The sequence below is a fragment of the Eutrigla gurnardus genome (assembly GCF_963514095.1).
Source record: "Eutrigla gurnardus genome assembly, chromosome: 7".
Lineage (NCBI taxonomy): Eukaryota > Metazoa > Chordata > Actinopteri > Perciformes > Triglidae > Eutrigla > Eutrigla gurnardus.
Window position 1 is genome coordinate 18,758,783 of NC_139921.1, and position 16,556 is coordinate 18,775,338.

At 44.3% G+C, this 16,556-nt stretch overlaps 1 protein-coding gene across 6 annotated transcripts in view; it reads right to left on the reverse strand.

Annotated features, from left to right (window-relative positions):
- Window positions 1-5,498: 5,498 nt before the first annotated feature.
- The window catches only part of eml1 (EMAP like 1), a 35,167-nt gene continuing 24,109 nt past the window's right edge, over window positions 5,499-16,556 (reverse strand). For 4 of the 6 annotated variants that reach the window (XM_084014332.1, XM_084014334.1, XM_084014337.1 and 1 more), the window contains 17 exons: window positions 13,994-14,123; window positions 12,937-13,086; window positions 12,250-12,319; window positions 11,921-12,031; window positions 11,739-11,834; window positions 11,519-11,653; window positions 11,294-11,393; window positions 10,937-11,088; window positions 10,344-10,469; window positions 9,977-10,108; window positions 9,228-9,295; window positions 9,009-9,097; window positions 8,800-8,897; window positions 8,424-8,511; window positions 7,813-7,908; window positions 7,587-7,717; window positions 5,499-7,421 (listed from right to left, as the gene is read on the reverse strand). In XM_084014332.1, coding sequence (XP_083870458.1) covers window positions 7,296-7,421; window positions 7,587-7,717; window positions 7,813-7,908; window positions 8,424-8,511; window positions 8,800-8,897; window positions 9,009-9,097; window positions 9,228-9,295; window positions 9,977-10,108; window positions 10,344-10,469; window positions 10,937-11,088; window positions 11,294-11,393; window positions 11,519-11,653; window positions 11,739-11,834; window positions 11,921-12,031; window positions 12,250-12,319; window positions 12,937-13,086; window positions 13,994-14,123 — 1,898 coding nt within the window. In that variant the 3' untranslated portion in view covers window positions 5,499-7,295. The remainder of the gene's footprint in view (window positions 7,422-7,586; window positions 7,718-7,812; window positions 7,909-8,423; window positions 8,512-8,799; window positions 8,898-9,008; window positions 9,098-9,227; window positions 9,296-9,976; window positions 10,109-10,343; window positions 10,470-10,936; window positions 11,089-11,293; window positions 11,394-11,518; window positions 11,654-11,738; window positions 11,835-11,920; window positions 12,032-12,249; window positions 12,320-12,936; window positions 13,087-13,993; window positions 14,124-16,556) is intronic. The other 2 variants (XM_084014333.1, XM_084014336.1) reach the window with 1 other exon arrangement.

Sequence of the window (16,556 nt, forward strand, 5' to 3'; positions counted from 1 at the left end):
GTAATTTTATATTTATTTATATATCCTATTTTTTAAAGACTGTGTTCCTTTATGTTATATATAACTTGGAATTTCTGGTTACAGTCACACAAGAGTCAAAGCTATGATATATCGGATGGGACTGAAGGATTCTTTGACAAATGGTTGATAGAGAGTCATTGTCTAAATATGAGGAGATCACTTCGCTGTATCATATCCAAAGCAAGCGGCACTAAAGCCTCCCAGAGAGCAAACAGCATGTTGACCCCCATGATGACATCACTTATTCATTACATATCTCTGTAGATGCCAATTGGCCCTGGGGCTAATTGGCACAGACACATACAGTACAATATGGATAGCAACCCCCACTTCAACGCCCACCCCTCCCCCACCTCGCCTTCTCACTCCACCTTCCTAAGCGCTCTCTGGTCCCGTCACTAATCCTTATCCTTAAAGGGAAACGCCGCTTCCTTTTGGAGGAAAACGTTTCGTAGGATGCACAGAAGCAGGGGGTACGGAACGACTCCCCAGTCGGTGTAGAGTCCAGTTTGCCGGCTGAAATGACCGGAGGAAGAAGATGAAGAACAACGGGAAGAAATGATGATGGGACGGTGACGAGTTGAGCAGAATTGGTTTTCAGGAAACTGCAACTTTAAGGTCATGTTTTTGAGACATGATGCTGTTATTGCTGTAATATTTAGTATTAGTATTAGAATCTGAACGTCAGCATGAGCAGCGCCTCATGAATAATGAACATATTGTAAGAGGGAGGCTTGCCCTCTGATGTACTGTACAGTAGATTACTAGAGTGCAAGCGGTCACACGTAAACCTCTGATGTTATCTCCTCTGCCCCACTCGGCTCCACATCTGTATTTGAGCTTCAACAAATCACCCCCCCCCCCCCCCCCGTAATCTGCCGAGGCCATATAATGCAGAGATCCCTCTATCCTCGTATCATCTGGCTTTTGATAGTCCCACTCACGCAGCCGTGCAGAGATTAGCGCGCTCTATCCCTTTCTTCCTGTCTTTCTTTTCTCACACATGCGACGAGTCGGACGGGAATCCGTCCCATGAACAAGAGAGAGCAGCTGAGTGGACAGACTGACAGACGGCGAGACATTCATTCCTTTTTTCCCAGGGCAGGACTGAACCAATGAAAAGATTGCTAAAGGGTAACCAATCAGGCGTCTCTGCAAACAGCTGGCTCCAGAGAAAACACAGACAGAGGGGTGGAACGAAGGAGACGGACGAGAGAAAGTCGGCAACTCCTCGAGGAGATTTTCCTCTCCCATTTTTCCTCACTTTCCTGCCAACTTGAGTTAACAGTTGCATTGTTACACACAGCATGTAGAGCTGGATTACATTCAGAAAGAGACGGAAAAGGAACGCTGGTTTTCTTGCAAACAGCTCCTACAAATGTGGTTGAAGAAGCAGACGGATTCTGTGGTCTTAAAGATGAGCCAGGCTTTAAACACATGCACTAGAGAGAAGTAGCAACATCAGTACAGAACACTACATTTCTTTGCCCTTTACTCAGACTACTCCGCAAGCACAGAAAGACTAAAGAGAGACCGAGGAGGAGGTGAAGGATGAGGGGTCGCGTCGGCTTACCCGAAATCGTCCAGGGAGTACATGTTGCCGAAGAAGACAGCCCAGTCCTCGGGCGACAGGATGAAAGGAGGTATATACGGGGAGATTATGGAGGAGAGGGGGAAGTGTCAGCTCGAGAGGAGAGAGCGGTACACATGCTGTCCAACGCTGAAGCAAACTCAACCTTTCCCCTTCTTCACATCCTCCGAAATAGTTCCATAAAAAAGAAAAAAAAAGATCCACTATGCCAACAGAGCAGACATAACACGGAGACACAGAGAGAGTGGGAGGGAAGGAGCGAGAGAGATGAGGAGCGTTGCAACAGAGTAAGGGAATGTAAGAGAGAGAGAGAGAGAGAGAGAGATGAACATGTGACCAGAGCAGACCAGTCACCTCTCTCCACTCTGAGGATTGTGGAGAGCCGTCTTTCATCCTCCAAGGAATCGTTTCCACTGGATGGAAATTACATGTTGGCCTTATACATGAAACAGGAGTGTTTTCACAAACCGCCTTTCTTTCATGTAACATTCAGCTTTAAAGAGAATACACAGCAACGGGAATCTTTCAAACAAAATGCACGCAAGCTAGAAACTCTAATCAGCGATACACTATAGTGTGAGAAACACGCAGCAACACACCGCTTTATTAACTCAGCTCTGCTATCATGGCAGTGGCAAAAGTTTCCAGCCCAAAAATGAAGAAAACTGCAGGAGTAGATGGAATGTTTTGTTTTACATCGGAGCAACAACACTCGCGGTTTCCTTGTGGCTTTATCAGAATTGATCCTGAACGCTGGTCCATCTGGCCGAAACAAATGTAGATTAAGCTTCTTTGCCACAGCGAGCTGAGGTGTGGGAAACAAACAAAGAGCAGCGTGGTCCACTGAAAGATTAGGGGGCTTTATCGGTTTAGAAAATAGTAAGAAACAGGCGACAGACCTGGGAAGGTCAGTGAAATACAAGGTAATCTTTTTCTCCAAAACAGGGCTTGAGAGGCTGCTAAAGCTGCCGGTATTTGGCAACGTACGTCCTCGACCAAATGGTGTATCTATGAGGGACGTCAAAGCAGCGAGCTGACTCAGAACTACAGTGTTTTATGGGGATAAACTGCAGGATGCTGCCTCGCTTAGCCGTAAATGGTTTTCATAGTGCGTGGTGAGTTTGACCTCCATCAAGCCAAAAGACGCATGATACACGTATGCATCACATCAGCAAGCTTATGTATGATGCATGAGATTAGCTGTAAAATGAGCAGATTAAAGTATGTTGTATGGGTATAATGGTGGGGGAGAGAGAGAGAGAGAGAGAGAGAGAGAGAGAGAGAGAGAGAGAGAGAGAGATCTGTATTTACTTTGCAGAAAACCCAATGTTCAGGCCGTGCCAATGAAACCCTGGAGAATGTGAGTGTCTCACGTGGAGCTGCTCTCTGATCAGCTAGGAGGGCAGCAGCAGCAGCAGCAGCAGCAGCAGCCTGCATTAAGATGCATAACTCAGCGTTTTTCCTTCCACTGGCTGCACTCGCTCAGTCTACCTTTCCGAGGATGAGTCACCAAAACAAGCAGCTTCAGAAATCATCCTGCATTAATAGTACAGGACCGACGCCCCCCCGCCCCCCCCCCAGCAGCCAGGCTGACAAGGAGAACAGAGAGAAAGCATAGCATAATAAATCCACAACTGTTACTACTAAAAATAACTCGCTACTCACACACACACACACACACACACACACACACACACACACACACACACACACACACACACACACACACACACACACACACACACACACACACACACACACTTCTGAGCATGGTTCTGCACACACACATAACCCTTACATAAATGTAGCAATGGAAGCAGCGACGCTGAACAAATGATCTCATTGAATTCAATCTTCTTCTTCTTCTTCTTCCTCTTCTTCTCTGCAAATAGAAGAGCCGGGTCACCTTGTTGTTTCTCGGTGGAGATTTAAGACTTCCCTTTTGGGCTTGAGTCAAAGAGCAGATCTGCCTCTGGCAACGACAAGCACACAGGATGGGACGCTGCTTTACACAAGAGAGGAAGAGGCGCGTTCATCCAACTGGACCAGAAGACATGAGTCGTACATGTTTACAGTGTGAGAGCAAAACAGCTCAGCTACTGGCTTTGGAAAGGGTCTGCATGATTTGGATCAGTGCTTCACACAAGATATCCACATACGAGATCACCTATGGTTTCTCTCTCTCTCGGGATAGTAAGATCCCAACTACACACCCAGACAGTCTCACACACATGCAGACACACACCAGTAGCTACAGTAAAAGCAGAGAGTGCACCGTGTCTGAGGAGAGCTGTCAGAGTAAATCTGAAGCCATAAAGAGGAATGCAGCTACACAGACACTGAGGAGTCAAAGTAAAGGGGGGGTCACACACAGAACTATATACAGAGACGGTGCTGCTGGAGAAGATTTGGCCCTCTGCGCATTCTGCATACCGACATAAGCAGGGAAAGGCTCAAAATACCATCCACAGGCTTGGCTTTACAATGGGGATTTAAACCGGAGATACATTTTCCATAGGCTGGCTACGTGCATGTGTGAATCCGTCATGGAGTAGGCTTATGTAGGTGTGTATGAGAAAGGGGGGCGCTGGATGGTCTGACAACCTGCCTGGCAACCACCAGAATAAAAACCCTCCTCCTCCTGCGATGGATATGTACCCTCACTTAGCCTGTCTCCCCCCTCCCCCCTCACCCCCCGCAGCCACGCACACTGGCCGGTGCATCAGACATATTCTACGTTTTTATCTCGGCCAAGTGCACCGTGGAAATACGCGATGCTTTCGTTTCCATGACAACGCGAGCCCGGCTTAAATCCTGCATTGAACACACTGGGCGGGTCCGGCGGTGACAAAAGAGGGCAAATAGATTCGGGGGAGGAAACAGCTCAACCGATATACATTAATCGCATTAAATATTGGTGTACAGCGGCTGGTTGAGGACGCCTGTGTGGAGCCGAGGCCCGGTGGGTGGGCCCCTGGATGCTCACAAAGCTGCCTCTACAAGGAGAGAAATAAGACACAGAATACCTCAGATGCTGCTACTTTATTAGCTGCGGTTCATTCTCCCAAGATTCGTTAATAAAGAGGCTAGAGGTTGAGCGTGCGCATCTGTCATGACGCGTCAAAGCAGAGCGCGTGGTGCCGGCCGACGCTTACCTCATTCTCCCGTCTTTTATCCAGCCGGCGATGCTGGCACCGACGAGGCCGAACCAACACTCCGCTTATTATCCTGTACGTTACAGTCCGCGGGGCTTGAATCAGCCCACCAGCTCCCGCTCCGCGTGCCCCCCCTCCTCGTGCGCGTCTGATAGATAATACAGGCCTATGATGATGTTGATGATGATGAGTCGTGTTGCAGAAGCGTTAAGCGTTTTCTCCCATCCGCTTTGTGCTCCGTTGTCTCTGCTCCGCACGCGCGCCGCTGCGTCTCCTTAAGTCCATGTTCCGCCGGGGCTCGCGCTCGGTCGAAGACGGTGAACGGTGGTCGTCTGCCGCCGCCTCCCTCACGCCATATTTCCTTCCCATTCGGAGTGTTTTGGTGAGGTGGAGGGATTTCTTTTGAGGGGGGTATGCTAATGCTGCGTGCGAAGGGGGGAGAGAGAGAGCGTGTGGGGGGAGGCAGACCGGCTCAATGCTGCCTACCTGCGGCGAAGACGTGCAAGTGCACCGACAACCCCCCCAACCCCCACCCCGTGATTACAGGGAACAGGGCTACTACAAGTATTCCTATATATAATAAAATAGTGGAAAGAAGCTTTCAGCGTGCTATTCTGCTGTAAGATTCTGGTTTGTTTTTTAAATAAGGAAATATAAACCCTTACAAGAGCACAAAAACATTCTATTCACACATCTCTTAGTCAAAAATACAAGACACACACATAAGAATTTCATGTTTCATTTACTTTAAGACAAATATTAAATGTTCAACGGTATTCTGCAGCCCCAGGTGTTTAGCGGGAAGACAAATCATGTTAGTGCTGTATTTATATCACTGCTGTTAAGATATAAGTGGTTTTCCTGATAACACAACTCTTAACAAATCAGCCAACCATCCGGCTTCCAAAACAACACCAACAAGCCTGGCATCAGTCGCAGTTATAGTCACTCTGAGATCTGCTGAACCCCTGTCAGAGAAATCTTCTTCATTCGTGCATGTGTGTGTAATATTGGCTCACTGACTGTAGGATGAGGAGTGTGACATGAAGGTGGTGCACACACACAACGCAGCTTGGAAGGTTGCAGACAGACATCCTTGGTTCATTTGTAATTTGCGTGTTCTGTTGTGCAGGTAATAAATAACCTGCTGTGTGTTTATCAGGCAGAAGCAGTGCATTATAGGAAAAAAACCCACCTCGAGAAGGTTCAGTTCAGTTAAAGATCTTGCCAGTGACTGATGGTGCACAACTGAGGAGCCCATCAGACGTAAACAGTTACAGTGTAATGGTCTCATCCTTCCCTTCCTAAACTGATCCCGGTGCAGTAAAATGCAGGTAGATGCAGATTTGAAAAAGCTTCATATCATTGGAAAAAAAGAAAACCCCAATACATAATTGATTTTCATTTTCCTTGCACATCAAAGCAAAGGAAAGACACAATTCCCCAAAAATCTGAAACAATTTCAAATACTGTATGTTCACCCACATTTTACTCTTACCCGTTTCAAGCCTCGCAGTTTATTTACAATTATATGGGATTAAATGGGGATTCATTTCAGGGAATTCGCAAAGGAACTGGCAGTGACGTCATTTGACTCTGATCAATAAATAATAGGAAAGGTGCCTTTTGAAGACCTAGTAGCACAAAAAATGATGTTAAAAAATGGTTAAAATCCTAACCGTCATTTTTCATTTAAAGAATCATACTGGTGAGTAACATCACATATGTGTCTAATTATCATATCCACCAAATTCAGCATTTGCCTACACTGTATAGGCAATTTTCATACACGTGTATGTAGTTATTGCAAATAAATCAATAATGGTTGGACTACAGTTGAATCTGGCATTAACCATGGATGATACCTCTCTGATGTGTTTAGGGTTCGTTCTGATACATCAGTGTTAATAACAGAGAAAAGGTCTGCTTCGCGAGTGCTTTCCTGAGTTGTTAAATACAAAATTAAAGAAAGTCTAACAATTAGAAAATCATTACGTTCTTTCTTTCCACACAGTTTTTGTTCCAGTGCTCTTAGATCTCCAGCACAATGATATTCAGTCTAGAACATCTTCCAGAACAGTGAAAGCCAAACTATACAGTTGCAGTCAGAAACTCAGAGCCTTTGGTTCTGTTTAGTTGGATTTGATCCGTTTGATTTGTTTTGTCTCATGTCATTGGTATCTTGGCTACAGTATGTGACAGAGATCTTTTTTCTCTCTCTTTTTTTTACATGTATTGTGAATAAAGGAAAGAATAAAATATTCAGGATTTTTGTTATTTCAAGCAACCGCACATAACACCTCCAACAGTTCGTCTTATTTGGGATCTGAGAGCAGATCAGGAAAGAAACCTCATGTTCCTCTTCTGTCAATTCACTTCAGTTCAGACAGATCCATCTTTTTTTTTTTTTTAAGCGTCTGAGTTAATTTAAGTTTGGTTTGATTCAGTTTAGTGCAGTTCAGTTTGCTTCAGCTGGGTTTCAGGCCCCAGCAGCAGAACGCCAACAGCATCTGTTTCTGTCAGCTCCTTCAGACTATCCTCCACTGCATCACGCTCATGTCCTTCCCTCCAGTTGACACCAGATAGCCATCATCGTACAGGAAGTTCACGTTGGTCACGTGACTGCTGTGGCCTCCGTAAACATGGCTGGGAGCCTGAAAGGTAAAACACATTTTGCCTTTCAATAAACTGTACACCAAAGTTTTACAAGTGCTTAATCTCCTTTTTTGACATTAGTGAGATGTATATGTTGAATGACAGTAGTGCTAAGCCTGAGTACATGGTGAGCTACCGGGGCGCCCCAGTGTATAGGATCTTACCCTGAACTGTGAACAGGGGTATGAGAATAGGTGGACCTTCCCAAAGTCGTCTCCGGTAACCAGGAGGCTTCTATCACTGGACCTGCTGGCAGCGTTGATGTCGGTGCCATCTGAGCCATCGGGCCACAAGCCTGAGGAGCAGAGAGGGCAGCAGATACGTTTATCCAGCGGACATTAAAACACAAACACACACCAAAAGAGGGAGAGGGAAGGAGCCTCGGCTTACCAAAAACATGGAAGCCCAGACTGCAGGTGTGGGTGGCCCACTCGATATCTCTGGTGGTCTCCACACTGACCACCTGTTTACACACTGATGGGATCCCTGGGAAAACACACACAAACCAAATACACATGTTTTATCATAGATTAGCATCATGGGTACTCTTACTTTAACAGTAGTTTCTTATTTAGTTTTGATTATATACATAAATAAGACGGACTTTATTTATCCCCAACTGGGAAAATGTAAATTTACATATCATGAGAACAGTCATTTCTTGTGATATCTGTGTGTTGGGCTCTTGTTCCCCTGCTCTTCATCCTGCTATCGGTGTGTCAGCGTCACCGAGCAGAGCCACACCCACAGCCGGATGAATCCTGAGCTTTGGCTACATGGTTAGGGTTCGGGGGTTGGGATTTCTGCGGTGTGGGTTTGTGTATTTGTGCAGTAGAACGTAACCGCCATGCAATCATCAGGAAAATAATGTTTAATTTCTCTCATCTCTCTCTCATCCATTGAGCATGGAGTGGAGGAGCCATCTTTGAATGCTACAGAGTGTACCTTTAAATCCATCAAAACAACCACGGATGTGAGAGGATGACAGTGATCATACTTACAATACAGTATCTCATAGTCTCCTGAATTTGACACCAGGTACTGGGAGTCCACGGACCAGTCCAGATGGGTGATGAAACTAGAGTGACCCTGTGACACAAAACAACCAAGTTGGATGATTGACCATCAGAGACACTTCACAGGACTCAGAAATAACCTTCAAAATGTGGCTTGGATTAGTCTTTATGTTTCTGTAGATGCAGCACTGCATGACTCAGCTGATTGGCATTTACCGTTTTACAGCTTCTGCATCAAAACACATCGAGGGCAGAGTGTACAGAGTGGAGGCCCAAATATAGCACAGAGGAGGGAACTAAATATAAAGACGATGCTGGGAGGAACTAAAAATAATGGAGGATTATAAATACAGGTGCTCACCGAGCACTTCCCCACTCGGCTGTACTTCCGCCCGTTTTCCGCCACGGCGTAGATATAGATGTAGTTGTCGTGAGAACCGATGGCCAGGAAGTTACCATCTAAAGAGAATAAAAGAAGGCAGGAGGATTATCGTGTTAGAAATGTCTAAATAACCAAAAAAAAAAGAAAACAGACAGTGAAAAGAACACATAGGGCAGTTATCATCATACCTGGCCCATAGGACATAACAGACAGCTGTTCATTCCCATCTGTGTGCACTGTGACCAGATCCTTAGAGTCAGTGTCCAGTACCTGCCACCTGCAGGATCAATCACAGCCAAACAACCTGCTTTTTAGAATCTGCTTGAGAATCCCTTCTTTTTTTTTGCCTAATCGGTCATTTTAACTCTATATTTCTTCAGTGTTTTTGGTGATGGGATGATCCCTACCTGCCAGTCTGTGTTCCTATAGCAACAACAGCACCAGATGGGTGGAAGCCTGCTGATTGGGCAGCATCCTTTCAGAAACAGGAAGAGTATATTTAGTCCCCCTGTCAACTCAAAAATGTGTTTTTTTCTACATCAAACAAAACAGCAAACAGAGAACAAACACAGTGAAACAGACCAAACCCCCCCCCCCCCCCCCCCCCCAAACATCCTAATAAACACCATCGCTCAGCATACTGCTAGCTCCTCATCACAACATATATCAGCAGGCCCTGCAACCTCAATACATAACAAAACATTAAAGGATGAAATAAAAATAATTCTTTAATTGAAAAAACTGACGGTTTGTCAGGGTAAATACAAAACGCATACTTCTACACTTTCTTTTTAATGTAATTCAAAGTTCTCACTATCCTTCCGCTTCAATAAACCTTTTCCATCTATCCAAATGTCTTTTAATGTAATCATTTCTATTTGCAATACAGTACAATAATTGTTTTTGTGTGTTAATTGTTACTTCATTTGGATGTTTGCCTTTCACTGCGTAGAATGATGTATTTGCAGAGTTTGAGACTAAAAAGCTCTTTCACATTTCAAACTAAAAGCACATTTAGCAACTTAAATGTACATTTTCGTGTCTTAATGTGAAGCTGGTTCTGATGGGCATCAGAACTGATGAAATAGTGGCCGATTCACCATCTGTTGTGTGCTTCCCATGACTGACCCCAGGGGGCAGTGTTGGCTAGACTTACTTCCATACACTTGGTCCAGATGAGCTGATGGGAACTTGAGTCCCAAAGGCAGACCTGCCTGTCAAAGCCACAGGTGAGGAACTGAGGCTTGCAGGGGTGGACAGCCAGACCCCACAACTCATCAGTGTGACCCTGAAGAGGAGAGCAGAGTTATTCCTCTTTCACTTCTGCTACAACATCACAGCCTTTCAAATAAAAACCTTCACCTTGTCCGATACTTGGACAGTGATACTATGATGGTGGTAGACCAACTAATTAATGGATGAATCTGGAAAATAACAGATTAATAAATAATAAAACAGTCGTTAGCTGCAGCCGTGTTTCTTAGTCCAAATGTAGAAATAGTGTACTAGACAGTTGCATCTACCTGCGTAATAGGCATGAATTCTCCATCCAAACTGCCTTGCAGAACAAAGTTCTTGGTGGTCCCAATGAGCACAGTCTCCCCTCTGCCTTCCGCTATGGTCCGGATGGGACCAAACAACTCAGGCACCTGTGGGAGAAACACAATCATTATGTAATCCATCGGTTTACCTGGAATCCAGCATTTGCCAGAATTAACATAAACTCATCTATTACTGCATAATGTGGTCTCCCTAGAGCAAATAAAACATGAGCGATCCATAACTCTCATCACCACTAATATCTATGAACATCAGTGGGAGTTTAAACCCATCTCATCCTCTATAATATTTATGATACGGTACAGCGTTCAGAAAGCAGAGTGTGCCGCCTCGGGCCGGAGTGCAATTTCTGGCAACCTACTTTAAAAAAAGGAGCTACATATGCAGCTTAACATATTAACAGAATGTGGTAATGGCAGTTCATATCATAAGGATGCTGCAGAGCTCTACAGCTGAGCATTAAAAACCCATGTATTATTGTAATAGAATGATTCTTAAAAATATGGCATTTTACGCTCATAAAATGTTTGTGATTTCTGGTGAACTTAGTCCTCACCTCCACCGTTTGGATCTGCTGGTAGCTGCTGTCCCAGGAAATGAGCCTTCGGTCTTTACCTCCAGAAACCAGAGTGCCGTTCCGCAGCATGCACAGAGCAAAGATGCTGCCCTCGTGAGCTCCTTGGATGACATGGCTGATACGATTAGTGCCTGCGTGACAGAGATGGGATAGACGGATGAGAAGGTTTCAGTAGGAGACACGCACGCATGAAAGGTCGAGTGATAGAGGAGGGCAGATTAAGAGAGAGAGACAAACACAGTTAGGGTGACCAATAGATACATCTGATACAGATACAAGATCGCATTGGACCACTCGGTACAAATAAAAGTTCAGCAAATGCATGAATTAACATGCCTTTTCCCCACACCAGGATGTTTCCACTCGAGTCTCCTGTGATGGCGTCTCCGTTTTCAGCAAAGGTCACGCACAGCACAAACTTGGGCTTCTCTTGTTTCTGCATAAACACAAGAACACACAAACTTATGTCATTTAGTGCTCATCTTTCAGTGATTATCTTTATATAGCAATAAATAGGATAAGTCCATAGCAGGTTGTCATGATTGCATTTGTGCGTCCCACCTCAAACAGCCCTTGCTTCTTGACCAGCATGCCTTTCTCCAGGTTCCAGAAATAGAGATGGGACTTGCCGCAGGTCACTACGATGTTGCTGTCTGTCGGGTGAAAGTCCGCTGCAAACACTGACTCATTGGAGCACTGAAGAGAAACACATAAAACCACTACATTTAAAAGAGATACCGATTCGAGCAGAAAGTCAAGTTATGTCTTAATCAACACAAACCTTGACATCAGCCAGTCTGTCCTCTCTCTGCCAGTCCCATACGGAGAGGACATGGTCATTGGAGTCGTCGACGACGCACAATGTGTTTCCTCCATTCTAACACATGGAAAAAGACACAAAGCTTATTCACTGATGACTTGGAAAGTGAGTACAGACAAATGCTTTAAATGGTGTTTCCTTACCGATTTGGAGAAAGCCAGACAGACCAGGGCTCGGTCAAAGAAGCCTGCGTCTAGAACATGGAGCGTATTGAGGCTGACAGAGTCCCACACACGGACATGAGGAGCCAGCTGCTGCCAGGAATAAAAAAAACACACATTAGACAGGAGACCAACACCAGTTTGATGCAATGTAAGGCTGAAGGAGTCACTGAATTCGGTGAATATATAAGTGAACACGGAGTGAATGTGTTTGAGTTCTTCAGTCTCCTCCCTTCACTAATAAATCACTAATACATCTGATAAAGACATCGGACTAAAGTTATTAAACATCAATAAGAGACCTCACTTACTTTTCCATCTGAAGAGGTGCCTGCTACCTGCCCGGTTGCTATGGTGATTTTATCGGGGTGGACCGCCAGGCTGGTGAAGAGAAAGATGTAAAAAAAAAAACTGTTTTAAGCCTTTCAACATCAGAAGGGCCGTTTGAATAAAGATGAGCAACATGCTCGCGGAACATAAAAGCAGGTTTTTAAAGCTGTGAATACGACATTCACTGTAGCTACCGCACGCTAATGCGAGAGGGAAATTAAAATGTTTAAGATAAATTCATCCCCTTTTGGGTATGGCGGCGTAGCGTGTGTGAAGCCTTTAACACGTCGTCTTCAAAGCAGTCAGAATCTGTTCGTAATCCATCCTTTGATCTGTTATCCCATGTGTTCATTATTAATTTGAACTTTTCTTAACCACAGGGTGTAAAAACATGATCATGGCTGTGTGTTTTTTTTAAAGGTTACCCTCGTTGCACTACACACTTTCCCACTTCAACACACACACACACACACTTGTACCTGTTACCTTTCCTCATAGTTATTCTGCACATACTAGTGCTAAATATAAACTCTAACGGGGCAAAGAGATGAAAGGTTGATGGCAGAAGTCACATGGGGCTGCAGTAAACCACTGATGTGGAAGTAGGTGTGGAAGCAGTCCCTCGGGTTATTGTGTGCGTCCCATAATAATCCCCAAGAGTCTCTCACCATTTGATGTCATCCGTGTGTCCGGTGTAGTGTCTCTGCAGCTGCTCGTCCACGTTGAACAGGACGACCACCGAGGCGATGAAGTACACCGTTTCTCCAGTGGGCAACAAGTAAAGGTTGGAGCGGCAGTCTCGACCGCGGTAACCGTAACTGGACATTAAAGAAGGTCAAGGAATAAAACGGAAAACATATCCAAAGTACAGCTGAAACAATTAATTCACAAAAAGGAATCATTTTTAAAACAAAAACAGTTCCCGGTAACGGGTTCTTTGCTGGTGAAGAATTGCGTGAAAATAAATGGTGAAAATAAAAAATTTTTGCAGACCTAATCCCATAGATTACAAAGTTTACGATATTGTGCTTACACTCAAAGCTGCAAGTGTAAAATTAAGCAACAGTGACAAATAATAAAATGCACCTTTATTTATTAACATGAAGGTAAGAAGAAACCACAAAAATATAATAAAATGCATTCAAACTAAACTAACAGTAAAACAAACTGTTTGCATGTGTTTGCATGTATCTAATTCATACCGGATTCAGCATATACGAGATATGAAACCCATGAAAACCATATCTCTCTCTGTGTGTCTAAGTGTGTGTCTCCTCAGATTTAATCATTTTTCTTTGCTTCCCTTATGGCTTTCCCCCCATTGGGTCCATGCTAGAATGAACAACACACTACATTCATTATTTCATCAACAAATGAAAGAAAGAAACCACTCAATGAATAATAACTAAAACACAAGGAGCACAAGAGGAGCTGCTGACTAGCGGTGCCTCGGCCTGCCAGCTGTGTGCAGGTTATTATAGACTGCAGGCTGCAGAGCGATGAGCCTGCCTCCGACTGCGGCAACGCCACACGGTGAAAATGAACATCAGAGCAGATCTACTCTGACAGGCCGGGAGAGAGGAGACGACACGTTCCTCAGCTTCCTCTCTCTACATCACAGGATAATCTCAATTTACTCCCTACAGAAGATAACACTTTAAAACTTTCCGGATCACAAGCAGGGTGGTTCCCTGTGCAAAAGTGAGAGATTTAAAAAAAGGATACACCCAGTCGAGTTTGAGTTTGTTGCTGGGCAGATCGGATCTGGCCTCCATGCAGTAGCTGTCCACCTGATCTTTGGGCATGTACATGGTGATGGGACGACCCTTCAAGTACATTTTCACATAACCTTCCTCTGGAAAAAGCAACAGAAAGGATCGGTTAGATAATATACATGTATGAAAACACAGAGGTGACTGCTGGGATGATGTCAGTATCATGTTTTATAAATGTCAAGTATGAAAAAGAGAAGACACAACACTGAAGCACAATAGAATGTGTTATGATGTGAACGATGAGGGTGATTATGTTGATGAATGAGTGACAAGAGCAGAGGATGGAAAGATATTTTGGAGGGGGGGGGGGGGGGGGTTCTATTAATGGACTAAATTAAAGACAACAAATGACGAAGCTTTTTGACTGACTTTATTAGTCATTTAAAATACATTCTTATGACAACAAAGAGCGCAAAAATAAACTGCAAACACTTTCAAAACTCAGAAATATTCTGCTCATGGCAGAGGATAACCAACACAAAATACAGACACAAGCAGAGCAATGGAACCGTTGTGAAAAAAACAAAACAAACAGATCCAAGCTTAGAAAAGGGGATCATGGGAAATCCTGCTCATTTAAAACATGCTAACACTGAAAAACAAAATCATGCAGAAATCATTAAGGGAACCAAAACAAACCATTAATGTCCAGAAACGTTTTTTTAAAGCTATAATACTATAATGTGAGGTATCATAATGGACATCTGGGACGTAAAGTGACAAGACACCACCATGTGGTGTTTGAAATGGTACACATCTGATATGAAACCATGAATTTGCTCTGTGCTGACCCATTTGGCCACATTGCAGCTTAATAACTGGAATAAAAATAGGATATCTAGAGAAGTGAGTGCTGCTATTCTGTATATTTCTAGACGTGACTAGTTAGTAACAAATCTGGAAGTACTGGCTGGGAGACTTGATGGGGCTGCGGTAACTGGGCGTATCAAGGGTCGAGTAAGATGACAAACTCCCTGACTTTCTCAACTGGAGGTTTAAACTCGGGGTCTTTCTGATCAGTGGCGCCTTGGCAGCAACGGCCTTTCTGGCCACGCCCGCCTTGCTGCTCTCTGAGGTTTGTTGGGGGCTGGGGGCCGAACGGGCCGTTACAGAGGAGGCCGCGGGGGTGCCGTCGGTCCCCGTCCGTTTGACAGGGCGGCTGAGGTAAATCTGTACTGTGACTATAAGGCGTAGAGGGGGGAAAAGAGCAGAGGAGCCAATGAGGGAGAGGAGTGGTGGAGGTTGTCAGGGCCGGTTGGGTGGAGGGGGCCAAACGGGGACGAGCAAGGCGAAGGAGCAAGAAACGTAGAGGGTGGAGGATGTTGGTAAAAAAAAGTTAGACATACAGTATGTAATGGCTCATACTTGTGTCATACTGTACTAAAAACATTATAAAAGACAATTTATCAAATGGAAAGTGGGGAAATGTGTCTCCCCTTATGAACCACCACCTTGGTGACACTGGGATCTGATCTTAAGCGAAAATAAGTAAGTTATCAGTAAACTCCCGCCTCAATCGTCTAAATCAGTGATTCCAAACCTAGGGGTCAGGGGTCAGCATGCGAGCAAGGGCTCATAAGGTTAACCTGAAGATTGCAAGATGATCAACGGGGCACGAGAGAAGAAAAGTTATGTTTTTATCCATACATTTACTGTAGATTCTAGCCCGCAAGTGTAATTTACCATTACACTTACCACCATACAATTCAACATAAATGGAGAATACAATATCCAATAATAAATTAATACTTAATAAATACTGTATTTCACAATAGCTTTACTTTTAAGAAAAAAATCCCTTTGATCAACACCCTTTTGAATAATTATTTCCAGGAAATGTCTTCTTGGTCTTGTGAAATATGCATAGTTTTACCTCTTTAGGCCTCTTATTGTTATTCAGATGAAACAAGCCTGAATACAACCTGTGACGACCATTTTAAGGGGTCAGTAAAGTTGAGAACTACTGGTCAAGATACTTTAAAAAAAAGAATATCAGCTAAACAACAATATATCTGTGAGGAAATAAGTGAATCCTTGGCAGCTTTGCTGAAGGGGACTACACACAGACGGACGACACTTAAGGTCATGTGAGAAAACTTGCAGTAAAATCAAACAGACTTCAATAAAGACCCCAAAAAAAGAGACTGAATGTGTTTGTAATGCAAATATTCATTTTGAGGGCAGGAAGATAAAAAGAGCAGCGGCAAATCTACTTTGAGCTGCAGCGAGGAATCTCAGAACAGAGGATCCGACTCTTTCGGAGAAAAACTCAAAGCGACAGCGAAGAAAGCGAGTGTCAGAAATCTTTGTGTTGTTACTATGGTGACAGAGACTAAATGCCTATAAGCGAAAGAGAGGCTGCTAGCAGACACAGGGCTGGTGAGGCAGCGACTTCATCCGCAGTTCAACAACAAGTGTGGAGACACGGAAGTGCAAACACTGCAATCACACTATGATGCAGCTCTCAGTGGAGGTAAGCAGGATGTGTGCGTGTGTGTTAGTTAATTCACTCT